Source organism: Danio rerio, chromosome 16 (genome assembly GCF_049306965.1).
Source record: "Danio rerio strain Tuebingen ecotype United States chromosome 16, GRCz12tu, whole genome shotgun sequence".
Lineage (NCBI taxonomy): Eukaryota > Metazoa > Chordata > Actinopteri > Cypriniformes > Danionidae > Danio > Danio rerio.
Window position 1 is genome coordinate 47,260,565 of NC_133191.1, and position 19,436 is coordinate 47,280,000.

Below are 19,436 nucleotides of genomic sequence, written 5' to 3' on the forward strand. Positions count from 1 at the left end.
TGCGTGCATTTAAGATAAATTTGATGCTTGAGGACAAACGAGTGCATGAGCAGGCAAGTTAAAAGACTGCTCTATGCAGGCTCTGCTCCTGCTTTAAATGACATGCAAAGACGCAATGCACATTTAACCCATGCAAAACATCAAATGTGCCAGATCTGACCCACTTAAGGCTTTAGTAATGAATGCATCAATGGTGAAATCTTGTTGCCCTGACCAGGCATTCAGTTATTAATTAGTCATTTTCCGCATTTCTATTTTAAACAGCGATTGTTCTTCATGTTAATGCATCTACAGTGCTGCTGCTTTCTCAAACTAAGTCTGCTGTGTGTAAAGATGCAAGGATCTATGAATGCAAAATATTAAAAATTGCCAGCACTGACCCACTAAAGCCATCCACACTGAATCCAGCCAATATCTTTCTAATTTTATATTTAAAATAATGCTCTGTGCTATCTATAAACATGTATAAAGCTTGCTTGCCAGCTTTGCCGAGGCATCTTTCAGTTCAATCAAACCTTTAAGATGCACTAATCACACGTTTGCAGAGGTGCTTATTCCTCCTGAAATTTTGCCTGCCTTTACACCTTTTTATTTCAGTTTTGGGGCTAAATATATATCAAGGGCCTCTCTGCAAGAAAGCAGGGGGTGTGAAACAATTCTCAGACTGCATAAATACTAATTCAGTGACTATAGCTATTATTGAACACAGTTTCTATGGCAACTGATTCAGTGGATTCCGACAGAAGCGTTGCACAGTGACATGCACATGCTGCAGGGGAGAGAGAGAGAGAAGCAGGTTACACAAGTCAGTGTGCTCTCGCTCTCCATGTTTGCATCTAAATTACAGCTTAAATATTATATCACCAGATTTCAATCAGTGTCTAAAGTTAGTCTTGATGTTTTGCTAAAATCACATCAGCTTACAGAAATTAGCCTGTTTTCTAATGCTCACACATTTTTTTTTCTGACTTTGACGGGGGAGGGTGTGAGTCAGCAATATCAGGGTTAGTTTTTCCTTTCATCATTATTTTTTTAACAGATGCAGATTTGGCTGAAATTCAGCTGTTTTCTAGAAAAGTGTTGATGCGAGCAGCTTCATCATAGCGTGGAAGGGAAATGAAGCTGCGCTAATCTTATACCAGCTGGTTCTTTTTAAATCTCTTTTATTGATATTGTACAAACTAGTTTATGTCTGTAATTTTATTTCAGTTACATTAATTATTTTCACGGCATTTCAAACACTTTAGCATTATTTAGGAATGATTATTAGAATTATTAGTGTTTTACTCATATGCTTTACATGTTTGTTTCTATGTCTGTTTATATAACTACTAGGTTCATTTATGGCACTTCATTTTCCATCTCATAAAAACACTATGAACAGCAGCACTGCTAATTATTTTCTTTATTCTCTATTTCCATCTGGGAATATTCATTCCGAGGCCGCTAGAGATTGTGCGCCGCTATAGATGCGATTCAAGACAAGAAATTATGCTATGGTATACATAATCCTGGACCAGGCCGTATCCTTAGCAGATACTGCGGCCGCCATGGAGGAGTGGAGAGCATGAGACTGATTCCTGAAAGACATCAGTGACAGAGGAGTCTCCGCATTGATCCTTTGGGCCAGCATGAACACCTGCTGGTGACTACTCAGACCTGCAGCTTCTCCGCGTTGGACGTTCTGTATTCTCCAGCTCTGCACAGGAAGTTTGGCCGGAGGAAAAATGGTCGTGCCCAACTGAGCCTGGTTTCTCTCAAGGTTTTTTTTTTTTACCAATTTCGTCGATTGGTGAAGTTTTGTCTTGGTTGCTTTTAGTAAATAGTATCTGGATGCAGCCTTTATGATGCAAGCTGAAATTGCATCTCTCAGCGATGCAGTGCAGGCACAATGCACTCAATGGAATGAGTGACGTCACTGTGAGAGGTAGGGTAAGAGGTGGGGTAAGGTGAGCCGATTAAAAAGCATTGGATAAAGCGCAGATTGCACTGCACCAGGTCTGCATCCAGACCCCTCTCCTTTGTTTGGGACTTGTGGAGCTGCGCATTGATGGATTTTCTCTTCAGTGATTAGCACTTCCAGCAGCAAATATGAAAGCACACTGATCTGAACTCAACTAAACTGAACTTCAACTCTTAAAACTGGACTTACACTGTTGAAAATTGACTACAACTTCTATGTTAAGCTGCTTTGATACAATCTACTTTGTAAAAGCGCTATATAAAAAAGATGAATTGAATTATTTTTGGGATAAAGTTTTTATGCAATCATTTGGGCATCATTTAAATAATATTTTACACATTTTGCTAAGCTAAAATTATAATTTGACTGGGAAAGGTACACAAAAAATATTGCTTAGAAGTGATAATTCCCAGAGTCTTTCTTTGTTTACTGTATATCATTACCACTTCAGTCATGATTTACTTTGTTTGAATATATTCAAGAAGGTCACTGGTTTGAGCCCCAGCTGAGTGACACACACACACACACACACACAGTTGAAGTCAGAATTATTAGCCCCCTTTGATCTTTGATTTTTAAAAAAAAATTTCTTTCTTTTTTTTTTTTTTTTAAATATTCACCAATTGATGTTTAGCAGAGTAAGGACATTTTCACAGTACCTCTGATAATATTTTTTTTTCTTCTGGAGAAAGTCTTGTTTTATTTCGGCCAGAATAAAAGCTGTTTTTAATTTTTAAACACCATTTTAAGGTAAAAATTATTATCCCCTTTAGCCTATATTTTTTTCTTTAGTCTACAGAACAAGCCATCGTTATACAATAAATTGCCTCATTACCCTAACCTGCCTAGTTAGCCAAATTAACCTAGTTAAGCTTTTAAATGTCACTTTAAGCTGTATGGAAGTGTCTTGAAAAATATCTAGTAAAATATTATGTACTGCCATCATGGCAAAGATAACAGAAAATAAGTTATTAGAAAAAAGTAATCAAAACTATTATGTTTAGAAATGTGTTGAAAAAACTTCACTCTGTTAAACAGAAATTGAAGAAAAAAATAAACATGGGGCCTAATAATTCTGACTTCAACTGTATATACACGTAGTCAAACGAAGCAAATTCTTATTCAACCAGCAAGTTTTTTTCTTTCTTACCAGAAAAATAAAAGCAAAAGATAACAGGACAATGTTCATGAGGTATCATTGTGGAAAAAACAATATTTATTTGTGTTACTTTAAGTAAGAATTTGGCAAGAAAAAAAATAAAATAAAAAAATGATACATATACACACACACACACACACACACACACACATATATATATATATATATATGATGGGGGTATATACACATATATATATATATATATATATATATATATATATATATATATATATATATATATATATATATATATATATATATATACATACATGTAAAAAAAATGTTAAATTGTTAAATATTTATAAAAATGTTAAATAACTGCTTTCGTATTGTATGTAGTTTCAAATGAAACTATTATTCCAGTCATTATTGCTTTTATTAGTGTTACATTAATAATAATAATAATAATAATAATTATTATTATTATTATTAGAGTGATTTCTGAAGAGTCATGTGACTGAAGACTGGAGTAATAAAGCTGAAAATTAATCTTTAATATCACTGGACAAAATTGTTACATTAAATTATAAGCTACGCTTGAAAAGTTATTTTATAGTGCAATAACATTTTACTATTTGTACTGTATTTTTGATGAAATCAAAGCAACCTTGATGAACAGGAGAAGCTTATTTTAAAACATTTAAAAATCCTACTGACCGGTTTTTGACCGGTAGTGTATAAATACAGTAGAGCCGGTAATTATTCATACCCAGGCAAATTCTGATTTAAAGTTTTGTTTTTAAGTCTTTTATTCAACTTTTATTGCAAAAGATGATAAGACAATGTTTATAAGGCATCATTGTGGAAAAAGAATATTTAAGTAACTTTAAGTCTGAATTTGCCAGGAGCAAAAAATGATAATAATAATAATTATATAGAAATATATAGTTGAAGTCAGAATTATCAGCCGCCTGAATTATTAGCCCCGTTTATTGTTCCCCCTAATTTCTGTTTAACGAAAAGAAGATTTGTTCAACACATTTCTAAGCATAATAGTTTTTTAATAAACATTAACTCATTTCTAATAAGTGATTTATTTTATCTTTGCCATGATGACAGTATATAATATTTGACTAGATATTTTTCAAGACACTTCTATACAGCTTAAAGTGACATTTAAAGGCATAACTAGGTTAATTAGTTTAACTAGGCAGGTTAGGGTAATAAGGCAAGTTATTGTATAACAGTGGTTTGTTCTGTAATCCAAGGGTTCCCAAACTTTTCAGCCCATGACACCCAAAACGACAATGCCAGTGACTCGCGACTCCCAACATCCTCTGAGGTGGTTATAAGTACAGAAACCCATGTCTATTCTTTGTGGAATTAATGTATGTCAGTGCTGTTAATGTGCCAGAAAGTTTAACCTGGTGTTATAAAATCAGTCTGTTACATCTGACGCTATTGCTGTCTTTAACATAATGTAATTACCCCAGGGGTCGCAATCCAATAGAACTAGTAACTAGAAGCTACTATAGTAACTCAATACAGCAGTATATAGTGTATAAAGATGTTAAAATGTTAAATCACTATAAAGATGATTTAGATTTTTCTCTTCAGTAGGTTATGGATAAAATATGGTAATTCTTATGGTTTAATAAAAATAACTCGATTTTTGGAAATAACTAGGCGACCCCCCCCCCCTTCATTGTCGCGCGTCCCCCACTTTGAGAACCCCTGTAGACTATCAAAAAAAAAAAAAAAAAAAAAGCTTAAAAGGGCTAATAATTTTGACCCTAAAAATTTTCATTGAAAAATTCAAAACTGCTTTTATTTTAGCCAAAATAAAACAATTAAGTCTTTCTCCAGAAGAAAAAATATTATCAGACATACTGTGAAAATTTCCTTGCCCTGTTAAACATCATTTGGGAAATATTTTAAAAAGAAAAAAGAATTCTAAGGGGGGCTAATAACAATACCTCAACTGTAAACACACACACACACACACACACACGCATGCACGCGCACACACACGCACTGTGTCTGTGAGTATTATACAATAAAGCCATGAATTACAGAAATATCTATACTGTATGTACACGGACAAATATGTTTCACATATGTAATAAAGTGTTGTAACTTAGTTATAGGCTACATAAACAGTAGTTTTAATAAATAATAGCCAACATTTAAAACAGATCAAAAATGTTTATCAAAATTTGTCCTAAGTTAAAAATGTGTGTTGTTGAATAGTTTTGGAACAACTTTGATAAAGGTTTTGATCCACTTCAAATGTTGACTACAGTATAATAATCTTTAGCATGTGCATCAGCATCTCTGTGAGCAATATGCAAAACATGTAATGAATCCTTACATATTTTGTAATGATTTGTTTGTTTAGCATGATTCACTTTGAGTAGCACTGGTTAACGTTAACTGACGCGAAACGCGGAACCATAAAAGACCGCGCTCATGTTTCTGGCAGGAGTGTTTTCAGAAGCGGGCAAAAACAAACGGGCAGATGTTTGGCGGGTGATTTTATTGCTCAATTTTACATCAATAAAACCTGAAATTACATTAAAAACAACCACGTTTACTGACGGATTAACCAATAAAACCTTTGCACAATGAAACGAAGTTGAAAATAAAGAGGGATTTCGCCGCATTGAGTGAAAGAGGTGTGTTTATATGCTACAGTTCGGTCAAAACAAATAAAACGTTACATTGAAAATAAAACATTTACCAAAAGTACATTTATGTAAAAATAAATATTTTAACATGTTTGGCCTAAATGTGTCTTTTCTAGCCGAATTTAGTTGTTTGATAATGAGTAAACTTATACTGTGAATAACGGATAAACGAGTTAAATAAAGAGGATGTATGATTAATAAATGTGAAATATTTTGTCTCAGATGATGGCAGGAAGGGGCAGAGGGCAGCTCACTTTCTCTGTGGAGATAGTTGGGATCGGTAAAGGTGAAAATCTCCCTCCGTCCTGCATCCAGCCGACACCTCTGTTCCCCGTGAGTCTTCAAGACACAACAATAAAGCCTCGTTTATAAACTGTTATACGCTTGTTATACACTGCTATTATCAAGATATGAGTCAGATTCTGCATTTCATGAGCATAAACGCAGTGCTTTAATAGTTTAATGTGGATGGCGTCACGAGCTACACAGAAATTGCATTGAAAAAACGGTCCTGTTCAACATTCAGCAAACATTACATTTTAAAAGTGTCTAATATCACAACAACATATTTGTTTAAATATTTGTTTTAGAATTCAAATTGTTTTATTGTTGAACACATCATCACAGTATTCCACCTTATTTACCTTAACAGTTACATAATAAGCCACTTACACTCACCGGCCACTTTATTAGGTACACCTTACTAGTTTTGGGTTGGACCACTTTTGTCTTCAGAACTGCCTTAATCATTCGTGGCATAGATTCAAAAAGATACTGGAAATATTCCTCAGAGATTTTGGTCCATATTGACATGATATCATCAAGCAGTTTGCCCGCTAAACATCCATGATGTGAATCTCCTTTTCCACCACATCCCAAAGATGCTCTATTGGATTGTGATCTGGTGAATATTGTGGCCATTTGAGTACAGTGAACTCATTGTGATGTTAAAAAAAAAAGTCTGAGATGATTTGTGCTTTCTGACATGGCGCGTTATCCTGCTGGAAGTAAGAGTAGAAATCAGAATTATCAGCCCCCCTTTGAATTTTTTTGTTCTTTTTTATATTTTTTAAATGATGTTTAACAGGGCAAGGACATGTTCACAGTATGTCTGATAATATTGTTTCTTCTGGAAAATTAAAGCAGTTATTAATTGTTAAATACCATTTTAAGGTCAAAATTATTAGCCCCTTTAAGCAATTTTTTTTCCGATAGTCTACAAGCCATCATTATACAATAACTTGCCTAATTACCCTAACCTGCCTAGTTAACCTAATTTACCTAGTTAAGCCGTTAACTGTCACTTTAAGCTGTATAGAAGTGTCTTGAAAAATATCTAGTCAAATATTATGTGCATCATGGCAAAGATAAAATAAATCAGTTATTAGAGATGAGGTATTAAAACTATTATGTTTAGAAATGTGCTGAAAAAAATATCTTTCTGTTAAACAGAAATTGGGGAAAAAAATAAAAAAGGGGCTAATAATTCTGACTTCAACTGTATGTTTTTTTTATTTCAATTAACATTTTTATTACAGTAAAGAAAATAATTTTATTGCCATTTTAAGTGTCTGTAGATGTCTCTGCCATAAAGACAGTACATAATATTTGACTAGATATTTTTCAAAATACTAGTATTCAGCTTAAAGTGACATTTAAAGGCTTAACTACAGTAGGTTGATTGGGGTTTATTAGACAAATCATTGTATAACAATGTTTTTTTTCTGTAGCCAATCGAAGAAGAAAAATTTTCTTAATGGGGCTAATAATATTGACCTTTAAATGGATTTTATTCTAGCCGAAATAAAACAAATACGACTTTCTCCGGAAGAAAAAATGTTATCAGACATACTGTGAAAATTTTCTTGCTCTGTTGAACATTATTTAGGAAATATTTTAAAAAAGAAAAAAATCATTCTGACTTTAGCTGTATGCCCTATTAAAAGCTGATTTCTGTCTTGGCATGTGTAAATGAGTGACAGCAGGTGTTTGTGTGAGCAGCAGACAGATGTGAATGTGCTGTTTGATGTGTTCAGCCTCTGGATCAGAAGCCAGTGCCCCTGCAGGCAGGTGAGGAGGCCGAGTACATGCTGGCCCTCAAACAGGAGTTTAGGGGAGCCATGAAGACGCTCCCGTTTTACATCCGTCCAGCGGCTCCCAAGAAAGGTCAGTTCAGAGCCCAGGACTAGCTCTTTACTGACATCTTTAAAGGGCTTATATTATGCTCATTGTATCATGTCATTTTTTTTTCGAAATTACATAACATGCGATTTCTACACTTTGGCACATATGCAATCCTTTTTTTCTAATCCTGAGTCTTAATGCAATTATTGTAAATAACATTTAAAGGTGCAAATGTTTAAAGGTATGTAATTTGACACCCAGTGGTTGAACTAGGAATTACATTCCAGAATCAAAACATATGCAAGTGCAGGTTGCCAGATGACCAAGAGGAGCGAGTCTCAAGCCTAATGTAAACCGTGTTCAGTATAAAAGCAACGGCACGTGATAGAACAAATATTTTCCATATTAAAAGGAGTTTTTGTCCTAACCAACACCTCGAATTGATATGTTAGAAACGGCTTTTATTTCACACAGGCGAACAACAGGAAAACCTGACAATGATCACCTCATGTAGTTTATTCAGTGTTAAAAATGAATTTTATGTGATTTTCAGGTTTTTTATTTTTAATAAATTTGCAACAGTTTGAAAAAATATTTTCTCACACTGTCATTAAGGGGTATTGTGTGCAGAATTTTGAGGAGATAAATGAATTAAATCCATTTTGGAATAAGACTGTAACATAAAAAATGTGAAAAAAATTAAGCACTATCGATACTTTCAGGACGCACTGTATGCATCAAGAACCCACATAAATGATAAATGTCTCTTTAATTGTCTGATTTGTTGTTTACATGGAAAGTCCAGCATTCACTCACCAGACAGCAGAGGAGCCTCTGTGATCATTAATCACAGATCACCAACATTTATCTTTTTATTTAATTCTGTGGTTTTCCTGACAAAATTCATGGCAAAGACGTATGTGCAACATTTCCCTTATTATCCATGCTTAATCTGCGATTTATTGTTATTTTATTTTTTGACAGATGTGGAGCGTTATTCTGACAAATACCAAAAAAACGAAAGCTTTGACAATAGTTTGGAGTGGAAGCCAGGTGAGTCATATACATGAGTGGTTCATCTTAGTGCTATTTTACCATGGTATCTTACTTCATGGTAAGTTTAACATTAGCATATTAGTGAAATTGAAGTTGCATCTGGCTATCTGTTCAGTGGTTAGCACTGTCGCCTCAAAGCAAGAAGGTCACTGGTTTGAGTCTCGACTGGGTTAGTTGTCATTTCTGTGTGAAGTTTGCATGTTCTTTACGTGTTCGTATGGGTTTCCTCTGGGTGCTCCGGTTTCCCCCACAGTCCAAAAACATGCATGTAGGTGAATTGGATGAACTAAATTGGCTGTAGAGTGTGTGTGTGTGTGTGTGTGTGTGTGTGTGTGTGTGTGTGTGTGTGTGTGTGTGTGAGAATGTGAGAGTGTATGGGTGTTTCCTAGTATTGCATTGCGCCCAGAAGGGCTATGTAAAACATATGCCGGAATAGTTGGTGGTTCATTTCGCTGTGGTGACTCCTGGTAAATAAGTGACTAAGCTGAAGTAAAATGAATGAATAAACAATCAATATTAATAAATGCAAAGCTCTGTCATGATATTTGAATGATAAATCCTATTCAATCTGCTTTAATCTACAGGGGTCAGATGATTGATTGCTGTTGCCTCATCAGCCAATGAGCTTGTTCCTCAGAATTTCTTAAATTAATCAAGCGCAAAATAAACGCAAAAAACATAAATAATCTCATAAAACATCAAATTCCAAACCATATGATCAAAATATATTTATTTCAGTTAGCAATTAATTGTTTTACATGACTTGTAGACGTTGCATACGGAGCGCATGTGATGTATTTGAGTGTCTCTCGAAAACGACGTCTCACCTGCGCCCTCATAATCATTATAATACATGGAAAGGGGGGCAGGGGCGATGGGGAGTTTTCAGACTGCAGTATGCAGACGCGGATGAAGCGCGAGTGATTTACACAACCCGGGCTCATTGTGGAAACATAGCCCCGCGGACGTTTCTGCAGACCTCGATTTACGTCCCGAGAGATACGTATTCGAGCGGTTTTTTGTTTTCGGGGATCCGCGAGAGGCTGCTGTGCACGCTTTTTTGCGTCTCAGGCGCCTCTTGGGAGCGCGCGGCGTTCGCGCCCGCGCCGTTCTTGCGCGAAAAGCCGCCAGATCGGGAAAAAAAAAAAAAAGCAAAAGCCCTCGTCTTCGATTTCGACCGCGTTTTCGGATCCCGACGCGTTCTCGCCCTTATTTTTCGGATTCCGTTTTTCGTCTTACCTGATTTCCGGAACCTGCTGTTCCCCGGACTCGATCCCGGTCGTTGTCCAGCGCGGCCGGCTCCGGCTCCTCCTCCGGGCCTCTGCTCCGCCGACGCAACGCTGTGAGCTAAGCGGACAAACTGATTGCATCGGGAAAGTCCTCCACTCGGAGGCGAGCCGTCGGCCGGCAAGCGCGAAGAGGAGGGGCGGAGCGGCGCCACACCGTCCCGCAGTGTTCGCTCGAAAAAAACCAAACGCAGCCTTTACGTACCTCCGGCCATGTAAATCGCGGTCTCCAGAAACGTCCGCGGGGCTAAGTTTCCAGAATGAGCTTGGGTTGGATTTACATGTGAAGTTAAATCACAGATGAGATCCTGTGGAGCGAGTTGGGCCTTTTCTGCGTTTTGTCCATAGACTGTAAAAGATACAAACATAGTATCCATGACGAAGCTACTAATAGGCGTGGCCAATCGCCACCATTTTGTTTGTGCATCATCTTGATTTGAGATTAATATGAAACACAAGATTTTGTCTGAAACAGGTACACCTGTACAGACATCTTTAGGATCCTTGATCATAGAGATAAAAACATGATCGATAATTCCTGGCCAGAAATTGCAACAGCCGTGGGAAAGGAGGAAAGTTTTTGTTAAAAAGTTTGGAAAAACCTGAGGGATAAATTTGTTAAAACCAAAAAAGGCCATGGCAAAAGTGGAGACCCAGTGTACACACTTACTGAATATGTTTTTCCACCATTTATAGATTTCACACTGATGTATATATTACAATTTTGAATTTAAAAGTATAATTAAGGAACACATTATTTCTTTGATAACTGGAAAGGAATATTTGAACCTATTGTTTACAATATACTGATGGTATGTTTTTCTAGGTTTTATTGTTGATAATGGTCAGGAATGTTGGACCATTATTGCCTTTTTAGCATAAGAGGACAGAAACTAACCAGACAGTAAGGTGTGAATTGTGGAGTGGGCTAAATCAAAAAAAAAAATCTGTATTTTTTAGTATGTGTACCAATTTGTTTTCTTATTTTTGCTATAATAAAAAAATATATACTTGTAGATATATACTTGTAATATATACTTGCAACTCATGTTCTGTGAAAAACTGCGAGATATGAACAAAAGCGATTCTTCAAAGTTTGATTTAAAACAAATCTTGAATGGTCATAAAAATCTTTAAATTATTTAAATAATTTATAAAAATAATTAGTTTAAAAATCTTGAACAATATTAATGATATCACGTAGTCTGGAAATGTCCTAATTCTCTGTTTATCCTTCTGACTTTACGGTCAGTTTCTTTTGACCGCCCCCTGCCGTTTTAAAGAATATCACTACAGCAAATGTGGCAAGTATACAAGCCTTGTCCGTTTCGTGAGGTGCACACGCAGGCGAAATAACAAATCCAGCTTTAATAGAGCTTCAGACGCCTGCTAGCATTTTGCTTAGATGGGTTTTTCTTTGGGACAAATGCTTAATACTTCATTACCTGCAACTCATTTGCTTTCTGACCACATGTGCCTGGTTGTACACTATCAATTAAGTGTTTAGACTTTTAAAAACACAGTTGTAATACATTGAGCCACTAAACATTGTTCTTACTTCCAAATACTTCAAATACAGTTTGGGTTAGTAAAAATGCAGGACTATTGATGAAATCCAGGCATAACACTGTATGACAACGTTTCAGATGACTGTTTTAGAGCCTACAGCTAATCAATCTGTCAGATTCTGGAGTGCATTCAAATTCTAAAGAAAATCAGCGGCTAATCAGCCGGAATCAGCTGAGGTGAAGCGACAGCGACCAGCGAGACCTAGCTGTCACTCAAGTGGCCACACTCTTAATTATGCAAACTTAATATAATCTAATATAAAGGAAACGGATGAGTAATAAAAAAAATTCACCCCCTTTACAGTTGTCATGAAGGGTAATATTAGCTATATGAACCAAAATCTTTGTTTGTACCAAGCTGTAAACACCCTTTTTCTGCTGTAAAGTTGGCCATTTTAACAGTGGGCTTAATAGAACTTTGCTCTTTATGGAGCCAGAAGAGGAGGAATTTCTATGAATTGCAGTTTCAGCTACTTCAGTATTGGCTTCATGAGGGAGAGCGGGAGGTTGCCGCTTGATTTTGACGAGCTTCAGACTGCAAAAGAAAGCGGGAAACATCTAACAAGCAGAGTTCTGGAACAAACAGATTGAGATTGGTTCACCCTGGACCCAATCGAAGGACATTATTTGTGCTTTACATGTATGGCTGGTATCATGATGTGTGTTCCGGAATGAAACGCACCTTTTCAAAGCAGAATATCTGACTTCAGCATTGCTTTTCAGATAAACAAGAATGTTCACTTGGCATGTTTATTAAATATCTGCAAACATATTCTAGTATATTTATGCTTTACAAGAGTCAAAAAACTTACATACAGCACCTTTTTAATGTTTTTAATTTTGTGATCTAAATTGACCCCACAGCATGCTTGTATGATCCTCCACGTGTGTTTTAATGTGTGTGTTTTCAGACTGGAGGCGTTTGCCGAAGGAGCTGCGTGTGAGAGAGAAGAGACCCCAGAGAGACAGTGAGTGTGTGTGTGTTACGCTGTTCGCTGGACACTGTGTTCTGCTGCAGTGGAGCAGAAAGCCATGCGTTTGTAAATGTGCTCTTTTTAAAGCCAAGATGAGATAAGGGCGCAGGTGAGGCTGATGTGCTCATGAATGAGTGTGTGAAGACGAGCCGCTCCGGCAGGTCTGCGCTTCGCTCTCTGACTCATCCAAGTCTCTAGGGAAATCAGAGAGCTGCACTGAACACATACACACACACAGAAAGAGAGAGAGAGACACTCACTCTTGTACACACGCACACACATATGCACACAGATACACACTCATGCAAACACACTCACACGGACACATGCAGATATACACACACAATCACTCTCATATACACACACACACACGCACACACTCAAATATAAACACACACACACACAAACATATATATTGTTTTCATGAAAACATGCACACTCACACCAACACACACACAATCTTACTCTCATATATATATACACACAACCACATCCAATCACACAAATATACACTCATACACACACACATACTCATGCACACACACTTTTATAAACTAAATTATACACACACACTGTATATATATATATATATATATATATATATATATATATATACATATATATATATATATATATATATATATATATACATACTCATATAGACACACACAATCTCACTCTCATATATACACACACCCACATGCACACACACTCACTCTTTTATACACACGTGCACACACATAAATAGACACACTCTAATGCACAGACTCACACAGATATATACACACACTCACTCACTCACATACACGCTCACACATACATATACACACTCAAACACTAACTTTATACACAAACACACACACTTACACAGACACACAAACAGACTCACTCACACAGACCCACACTCCCATATACACACTTCCCATATATACACTCAGTCTCACTCACACACACACTTATATACACAAATATGCATGCACACACACATACTCTAATATACACACACACACACACAGTCTCACACACATGCATTCACACACTCACATACTGTATATACACAAACATGCTCTCACACACACTGACATATATAAACAAACGCTCTCACACACACTCAGATATATACACAAACATGCTCTCTCACACACACACTCACAAATATAAACAAACATGCTCACACACACACACTGACATATATAAACAAACGCTCTCACACACACTCAGATATATACACAAACATGCTCTCTCACACACACACTCACAAATATACACAAACATGCTCTCACAAACACTCACAGACACACATTTACACTCACAGACACAACACACTTATATACACAAACTTGCATGCACACACACATACTCTAATATACATACACACACACACACACACAGTCTCACACACATGCATTCACACACTCACATACTGTATATACACAAACATGCTCTCACACACACTGACATATATACACAAACGCTCTCACACACACTCAGATATACAGTATACACAAACATGCTCTCTCACACACACACTCACAAATATAAACAAACATGCTCACACACACACTGACATATATAAACAAACGCTCTCACACACACTCAGATATATACACAAACATGCTCTCTCACACACACACTCACAAATATACACAAACATGCTCTCACAAACACTCACAGACACACATTTACACTCACAGACACAACACACTTATATACACAAACATGCATGCACACACACATACTCTAATATACATACACACACACACACACAGTCTCACACACATGCATTCACACACTCACATACTGTATATACACAAACATGCTCTCACACACACTGACATATATACACAAACGCTCTCACACACACTCAGATATACAGTATACACAAACATGCTCTCTCACACACACACTCACAAATATAAACAAACATGCTCACACACACACTGACATATATAAACAAACGCTCTCACACACACTCAGATATATACACAAACATGCTCTCTCACACACACACTCACAAATATACACAAACATGCTCTCACAAACACTCACAGACACACATTAACTCTCACAGACACAACACACTTATATACACAAACATGCATGCACACACACATACTCTAATATACATACACACACACACACACAGTCTCACACACATGCATTCACACACTCACATACTGTATATACACAAACATGCTCTCACACACACTGACATATATACACAAACGCTCTCACACACACTCAGATATACAGTATACACAAACATGCTCTCTCACACACACACTCACAAATATAAACAAACATGCTCACACACACACTGACATATATAAACAAACGCTCTCACACACACTCAGATATATACACAAACATGCTCTCTCACACACACACTCACAAATATACACAAACATGCTCTCACAAACACTCACAGACACACATTTACACTCACAGACACAACACACTTATATACACAAACATGCATTCACAGACACCCACATACACAGACTCACTCACACAGACCCACGCTCTTACATACACGTACTCTCATATCTACACACACTCAGACACACACACATACTCTATATACACACACATACACTCACTCACATACATACATATATACACACAGAACCACAATCTTATACACACACTTACTCTCATATACACACACACTCACAAACTCTCATATATACACAGTCTCACACACATGCATTCACACACACACCCACACACACACACACACACACACACACACACAAACATGCACTCATATACACACACACATACATACATACGGACTCACTCACAGATCCACACTCCTATATACACACTTAATCCCATACACACACACACACACACACAAACACACACACTCACAGACACACACATACTCCCATATATACACACTTACAGTCTCACACACATGCATTCACACACACACACTCACACACATATCTCCGAAGTGAAAGGCAGGATGGAGATAAAGGTTTCGTCTTGAAGAGCGTCTGCGACTAAGGAGAGAGAGACGGCTTTATTTTTAGACCTCTCTGCGGCTTTTGTCAGAGAAGTTGTGATCAATGTAGCTTATGTCACTTCCACTGTCACACACACGCTTTGCTTCTATACGCTTGCAGAAAGCCAAGCTGTTCCCAAACGAGCCAAACAAGCACGAGTGGACAAAGAGGAGATCATACGCAAACTGGAGGTGCACAAAGACCCACGGCACACACACATAAACAGCGCAAATGTGTTGGAATGTGCTCAGACTGCGTGTGCTTTTTCTGTGCAGACTCTGGAGCAGAAAGAGAAAGAGGGGAGTTCGGATGAAGAGGAGGGAGAGAAGAAGAAGCCAGAAGAGGAAGAGGCCGAGGCAGAGAATGAGTACGATGAAGAGGAATTTGAGGATGTAAGTGGCTCCTTTCGTACAAATAACATTAGCATTGCTTACAAACCGGTAGCCTTGCCTGCAGCTAGCTCTCTGCAACTCTCACATGGTCGCCCACTGAAGCTGAACAGGGCTGCGCCTGGTCAGTACCTGGATGGGTGACCACATGGGAAAGCTAGGTTGCTGTGAAATAAATCAAATCTAATAAGATTACAAGTGAAGTTATGCTTAATAAAATGAAATGACGCAGGGAAAAAGTATTAAACACATAAAGAGAGTGAGGTACAGAAAGGCAGTAAAAGCCCAGACAGCAGCTGAATTCTCTCAGTAGTTCTTCAGCAACCCTCTGGCCTTCCTCATTGTAAATGAATATCAGCTGCTTTAGTCCAACATCTACATCATCAAGATGAATCGGATGAAACCAGAGAGGACATAACAGCAAGACAATGAACCAAAACAAAGACAAGGAAACTTTTAAATGCTTTCAGAGAAAGAAAATCAAGCTTTAGAATGGCCCAGCCAATCACCTTGGGTTTTTACTAAAATCTGGTTCAATTGCATGTCAACAGCTCCTTTAGGAATATTATTCCCAGAAAATAAAACGAGGCATTAAATGTTTATTTTCCCTGCTGAAAATTAAACCATAATTTAATTAAATTTGATTCTAGTTTATTTGTACAGCGCTTTTCACAATAATTATTGTTTCAAAGCAGCTTTACAAAAGGTATTTTTTACCAAACATTATTGCATTACAATCTAATTCAGAAAAGTTAAAGTTATTAGTTACCATAACTTTATTACTTACTAAAAACTTACAAATTAACTAGTAACTAATAGCTTTTTACAGTTAAATATATTATATATAAACACAGGTTACCTGCAGTTATATAGTAATATAATATAATATAATATAATAAAATATAATATAATAAGATATAATATAATATAATATAATATAATATAATATAATATAATATAATATAATATAATATAATATAATATAATAAGATATAATATAAAATAATATAATATTATATAATATTATAATATATAATATAATATAACAATATAATATAATAAGATATAATAATATAATATAATAAGATATAATATAATAATATAATATAATATAATAAGATATAATATAATATAATAAGATATAATATAATATAATATAATATAATATAATATAATAAGATATAATATAATATGATATAATAAGATATAATAATATAATATAATATAATATAATATAATAAGATATAATATAATAATATAATATAATATAATATAATATAATAAGATATAATATAATATAACAATATAATATAATAAGATATAATAATATAATATAATATAATAAGATATAATAATATAATATAATATAATATAATAAGATATAATATAATAATATAATATAATAAGATATAATAAGATATAATATAATATAATAAGATATAATAATATAATATAATAAGATATAATATAATAATATAATATAAAATAATAAGATATAATATAATATAATAAGATATAATATAATAATATAATATAATATAATAAGATATAATATAATATAATAAGATATAATATAATATAATATAATATAATAAGATATAATATAATATGATATAATAAGATATAATAATATAATATAATATAATATAATAAGATATAATATAATAATATAATATAATATAATATAATATAATAAGATATAATATAATATAACAATATAATATAATAAGATATAATAATATAATATAATATAATAAGATATAATAATATAATATAATATAATATAATATAATAAGATATAATATAATAATATAATATAATAAGATATAATAAGATATAATATAATATAATAAGATATAATAATATAATATAATAAGATATAATAATATAATATAATATAATAAGATATAATATAATAAGATATAATATAATATAATAATATAATATAAAATAATAAGATATAATATAATATAATAAGATATAATATAATAATATAATATAATATAATAAGATATAATATAATAATATATAATAATATAATAAGATAATATAATAAGATATAATAATATAATATAATAAGATATAATAATATAATAAGATATAATATAATAAAATATAATATAATATAATATAATAAGATATAACATTATAAGATATAATATAATATAGAATAGAACAGAATAAGATATAATATAATATAAAATGAGTATTTTGGGTGGCATGGTGGTTCACCGGTTAGCTCTGTGGTCGATAGTTCAAGTCCCGGCTGGACCAGTTGACATTTCTGTGTGAAGTTTGCATGTCCTCCTAATGTTGGCGTGAGTTTGACGCTACAAGTTAATTGGATGAACTAAATTGGCTATAGTGTATGACTGTGTGTGTGAATGTGAGAGTGTATGGGTGTTTCCCAGTACTGGGTTGCAGCTGGAAGGGCATCCGCTGCATAAAACATGCCAGATTAGTTAATGGTTCATTCCGCTGTGGCGATCCCTGATAAAAAAGGGACTAAGCTGAAGGAAAATAATGAATTAATCCTGTTTGTGTGTAACAGGAAACGGATTACATCATGTCCTACTTTGAAAACGGAGAGGAGTTTGGTGGAGACAGCGATGAAAACATGGATGAAGCCATTTACTGAAGCAGACGCCGGTTCTCCCGGAAGAGTTCTGTCCCTCAGGAGGACTCCAGGCTGGATCATTGTGTTTGGCAGCTGATGTTGAATCTGTATGCAGCAGATTTCCTCTCATCCGATCGGCTTGATTTGCTGAATCCAAAAGCCACGGCTGGAGGACACAGAGAAAGGCATAAACTTCTCTATTAATGCAGCTATTCATTCCCAGAGCTTTTTAAATGATAAATAGTGCACAACAAAAACCTTTTATTTAGGATGTTATAAATGTGTTTTAGCTCGAGTTTTAGATTTAGCTAACGTTGTATTTGCTGTATAGATTTTATACTTTGTATCTTAGATTTATGAGCACATGTAGACTGTTTATTTTTCTCAAGTCAAGTGGTTGTAAATATTTTTGTTATCGTGGTTTTATGTAATAAAGTCACACATTCAAGACTTTGTCACATTATTGGATGGATGGATGGATGTAGACAAGATGTTGGATTTAGGTGTCCACATATTACATGCAAATTAGTGTTTATACTGTAAAAAATACTAGTTTCCACTGACAACGTATTAGTTTTTACAAATTTAAGTGCATTGAACATAGAACAATTAAGTTGTCTAAACACTGACTAAGTTTACATGGACATCAGTAATGGAATTAT

The 19,436-nt window shown here is 34.7% G+C and overlaps 1 protein-coding gene across 1 annotated transcript; it reads left to right on the forward strand.

Moving 5' to 3' along the window:
- The first annotated feature begins 5,542 nt into the window (after positions 1-5,542).
- On the forward strand, positions 5,543-19,222 carry polr3glb (RNA polymerase III subunit GL b). Its single transcript, NM_001005959.2, has 8 exons — positions 5,543-5,737; positions 5,972-6,082; positions 7,786-7,915; positions 8,858-8,926; positions 12,695-12,751; positions 15,889-15,959; positions 16,044-16,160; positions 18,709-19,222. The coding sequence occupies exons 2-8, from the start codon at positions 5,975-5,977 to the stop codon at positions 18,793-18,795; spliced, it is 639 nt and encodes a 212-aa protein (NP_001005959.2). The 5' UTR covers positions 5,543-5,737; positions 5,972-5,974; the 3' UTR covers positions 18,796-19,222.
- The last annotated feature ends 214 nt before the right edge of the window (positions 19,223-19,436 follow it).